General features: G+C 38.7%; 1 protein-coding gene across 3 annotated transcripts in view; it reads right to left on the bottom strand.

Moving 5' to 3' along the window:
* Window positions 1-4279, bottom strand: part of ptpn2a (protein tyrosine phosphatase non-receptor type 2a) — a 24250-nt gene that overhangs the window by 6119 nt on the left and 13852 nt on the right. For all 3 annotated transcript variants that reach the window (XM_032519023.1, XM_032519022.1, XM_032519024.1), the window contains exon 7: window positions 4000-4164. In XM_032519023.1, the coding sequence (XP_032374914.1) occupies window positions 4000-4164 (165 nt within the window). The remainder of the gene's footprint in view (window positions 1-3999; window positions 4165-4279) is intronic.

Genomic DNA, 4279 nt, shown 5'->3' with positions numbered 1-4279 from the left:
GCTACTCTGTCATAATTAAAACAACTGGAGACTGTGTACAAGCTGATATGTGTGTCTGATTATATTTTATTAAATCTGAATCGCACCATAGTGTTTTCATTACTTCCTGTCCAGCCTGAAGGCGGCTGGAATCGACTGGAAACTGTCCGACTTTACCGCAGCTTTTTGTCACCGCCCCCCGCTGCTGCCGCCTGCTCTCGTCTACTTTACAGGCGAGGCGCAGTTCATCTCGAACGAGCCTAATGAAGTGTATGACGTAGAGTCTTGTGTGACATATCGTTGAACTCAGCAGGGAGTTCCATCTTTGTTGGTAATGATTTAGAGTGTCTGAGAGCCGCACAAATACACGGTTGTAAGTAGTGGTGTTTGCCAGTAACACAGACAATAGCGACATTAGCGAGGGCCTGCCCAACGCTGTTTGCAGCGTTAATTTTCATTTCATTTCTGTCAGTTTAAAATATTTCTAAACATAAGGTTCTAAATACATAGGATAAATAGGTTTGGAATTGTTTTTACAACAACAAAAAATACTGTTGGGTACTGGGAACCGAGTTTCAGGTACTGATATTGGTTAAGATGCGAACGGTACCCAACCCCATCCACAGCGGAGTGTTCAGGTGCAGTCAAAACAATATAGCTTAGCTGGATTATCAACGCCAACTGCTTGTGTAAAATATAGCAGCTGTGGATGAGAGGGAGGCTGGCTGCTGAAAATCAGATGTTTTGGCGCAGGTGAGTTTCCTTTGGTTCTGGCTAAAACCTCTTTGGGGAGGGGCGCCAAAACGTTCTCTATGAAAAAAAAAAAAAAAAACTGAAATAAATAAAAATAAAAAATAAAATGATGTCTGAATTCCATTTTGCTGCTTCCGTTTCAGGGTCCTTTTATTGTGCATGCTGGCTCACTGTCATGGCTTACTGGGACACTTAAATGAAACAAACTTCTCCTACTATGACGAGTCAAAAGGTCTGCTGTGAAAAAGTGTGCCAAACCTATTCTTTAAGATAGCTAACTCAACTAGATGCAGTGAGGAGCAGATATAAACACAGATTACAACACAGTGTATGGATATAATTAACACACAATATTAAAGGCTGGCAGAACTTAAACGTAACACCTTTGGCTGCCACATGAGTTTCTTAGTATGTGTTATATGCAAAAAATGCATTGAAACAACATTCAAATAGCAAACTTGATTTTTTGTGATAGTCGTGGTCTTGTGAATTGAAATTTTGGCTGTTCTAAATTTCGGCCGGAGATTTACTGGGATGTTGCCAGACAGAGTAATTCTTAAAAAGGGCATGTACAAGAGGCATTGTTGCAGTCAAGCTATCAGTTTTACTTTCACACTTCTTTTCAAGAGTAGGTATAGGTGGAAGTGGAAAGTAATGAAATACATATACTCACGTTACTCTATCGAGTAATTTTGTTGTGTATTTTGTGTTTTTCAAGTAGTTTTTAACCCTTGTATGGTATCTGAGTCAAACTGACCCATTTCAAATTTTTACAATAAGAAAAATTGTACAAATATACTTTTTTCTACCTGAAAATCAATGGCCTTACCTTATTTTCTGTGATAAAAATGTATTCTTGACTGAATTCAGAAATGTATTCTGGATATGACCACTCATGTTTTTTTCCATAGTGGATTTTTAACATGAATTATAACCTTATGACTAAAAACGAACCACACTTTCATTTTTAATTGTGTTCTAGTAGAGACTGATTGCATTTCCTAAACAAATATATATGTTATCTCAATTGTTTGAAATTGAGATAAAGACAATATTTGTTAATGGATTATGAAGTAAAAGTTTATTTTTTCCGAATTGTTTTTAAAACCCCAACTAAGTCACGGGTGAATTTGACCCGAGGGATATGAGAGGATCCCTAAAGTGAAGACTGATTTTAACCCTTGTTAAAATCAGTTTGTTTAAATGTACTTGATTACATTAAGAGTGAATTATTGTGTTCACTACATTACAAATCCCATCCGTTATTGAGTAAAAAAAAAAAAGCAGTGTCAAATGCATTCTGATGTGTTTGCACTAAAACACGCAGTAGCCTACATGACTGGGAACGATACAAACAGGATTACCAATGGCCGCTGGGGCAGATGAATTCACACTAGTCTTGTTACTGTAACTAAGTAGGCTACAACAGAACCTTTGTTAGTTAAGTGGCAAAACCTTACAGACAGGCATAAACCTGTAGAAAGCAATTTCAATCTGTTCTGTCTGCTCAGGCCACTCTTGTCCACCGCAGGGTTTTACACAAACACAGCTCTGCAAATAGCAAATTTTTACAAACAAGCTACAACAAAAGCTGGCGGTTTGTAGTATAACTGTTTCACAGTTTGCCACAAAACTTGAATTTTTTTTAAACAAACCATCCTCTCTGCTAGAGCGGTAAATCTATGGATGCATTTAAAGACCAAAACAGATGTATGTGGCTATTTAACATCCATGTGAATGACGCAATGTTATGTTTGCCTTCTTCATTCTTGATGATGCTGGTTGTATTATTTTGCAACAGCATCGTTTTATTGCAAATGAGGCATACATGACAAATGCATAGCTTGCATATCAGTCTATTCATCATTAAAGCTGGTAGTCTGGGCTGTGGATATTAGTCAAATGTATCAGCAGTGTGAATGGTGAAGGGAGAGCTCAGTCTTTTGGAAAGGATTGTAGCATGAAATGTCGTGTGACATGTGTTATGTTGTTATTACATGTGTATACATTTGTATAGGTGTGTACACATTTTTTATAGATTTTTTTCTTTAATGAAAAACAAAATAGTTTTGGATTTATGGCCCCTTGTTAAATTTTCACTACATGGGAGAGATCCCCCTTTTTATGAAGGTAAATTCTGCAATGTAACGCTGATTGAGACAGCTATATTTTTATTGACACTTAAAAAGGAAGTATAAAGAAATGTAAGCCAAGTGTAAGTGATGCTAGTAAAGCTAGCTAGCTAAAGTTGTCAATCTGCCTCTGTACCAAAACTCTTCAGATATCTCTTCACCCCTTACACAAAGTGATTTAGCAAATATTAGCTAGTTGTGTATATACTGTATGATTCAGTTGTTTCATCTGGTCTTGGTCTGGTCTCGGTCTCTACCTCTCAAAGCCTTGGTCTTGATACACTGGTCTTGATGATGACTTGGTCTCAGTTTAGGTGGTCTTGACTACAACACTTTTCTAACTATCTAGCCTTGTTATACCTCTTTCACACCAATGACCAGGGTTGGACCTTGCTTTTTTTGCAGTGATTACGTTCTAAAGCACAAATAAATAAACACTTAATTTTGTGCACACTGATTTCTCTTCCTCTGCATTTATTGCCGCAGCTGGAAAAGGCAGTAGGATACTTTAGTATCAATTTTGGGAAATTTTTAGATGAAGGACTAACATTTCTCTTTGTTTGATTACATTAAAAGTAAAGCTGGGCTTTGCTGTTGGCTTCACAGCTCATATAAAAAAAAAAAAGAAAAAAGAAAAGACAGAAAAAAAGAGAGAGAATTGCTAACCATCAGTTGCATTGAACTGCAGTTTGGAGACGTGTGTGTCTCGAGTGAGAGCGGCGGTGCCGAGAGAATTTAACAAAATTTATTTTCATACATTTACGTTCTAACGCTATAAAAACTCTGCTACCGCTCTACATAACGCTCTGCAACATGCGCTCCGTTCTACTGTTGTTGAAGCTGCCTATAAAAAAAAAACATAAAGCACAGTGAGACAAAATCGGTGTCGTTTTATCAAAGTGTGCGGTGGACTACCCCACTCTCTTTCCCCACCAATCACAATACTTTGTCCTGCACCAGCTGTTAGCGACTCTGGTCCTGCGCAATTCACAATTAAATCGTCCTACCCTGATCCAACCCACCTGCCCACCTGGGTTGCAAAGATCGAGGAGGGTTACCCCATTCATACACACACAGTCAACCTGGGAACAACCCTGATTGAGCCATTGACGTCAAAGGGGTATGACTGAGCTACCTCGGCTGTTGACTTGTCTGTCAGGATGAGCTTGGCTCCCTCGATGACAGCCATGTAGGAGAAGCGAAGCTGGTCAGGGGTCTGGATCAGGCCCATGCGGTATTCCCTCATGTCCAGTAGCACCTTCTGTATGTCCACTGATGATGGGTCCCTCCTTCTGTCCATCTGCAAAACAGATTTACATGTTTAGAATACAGAAAAAAAGGCTCTGCAGTTAGGCTTACGTTTGTAATTATGTATGGCAATGAGAAGTCCAGGGTTTCCAGCTTGGTTCAGGTTT

This window comes from Etheostoma spectabile, chromosome 6, assembly GCF_008692095.1.
Source record: "Etheostoma spectabile isolate EspeVRDwgs_2016 chromosome 6, UIUC_Espe_1.0, whole genome shotgun sequence".
NCBI lineage: Eukaryota > Metazoa > Chordata > Actinopteri > Perciformes > Percidae > Etheostoma > Etheostoma spectabile.
Note: the sequence above shows the minus strand (reverse complement) of the source record. Positions and strands in the feature narration are given on the sequence as shown.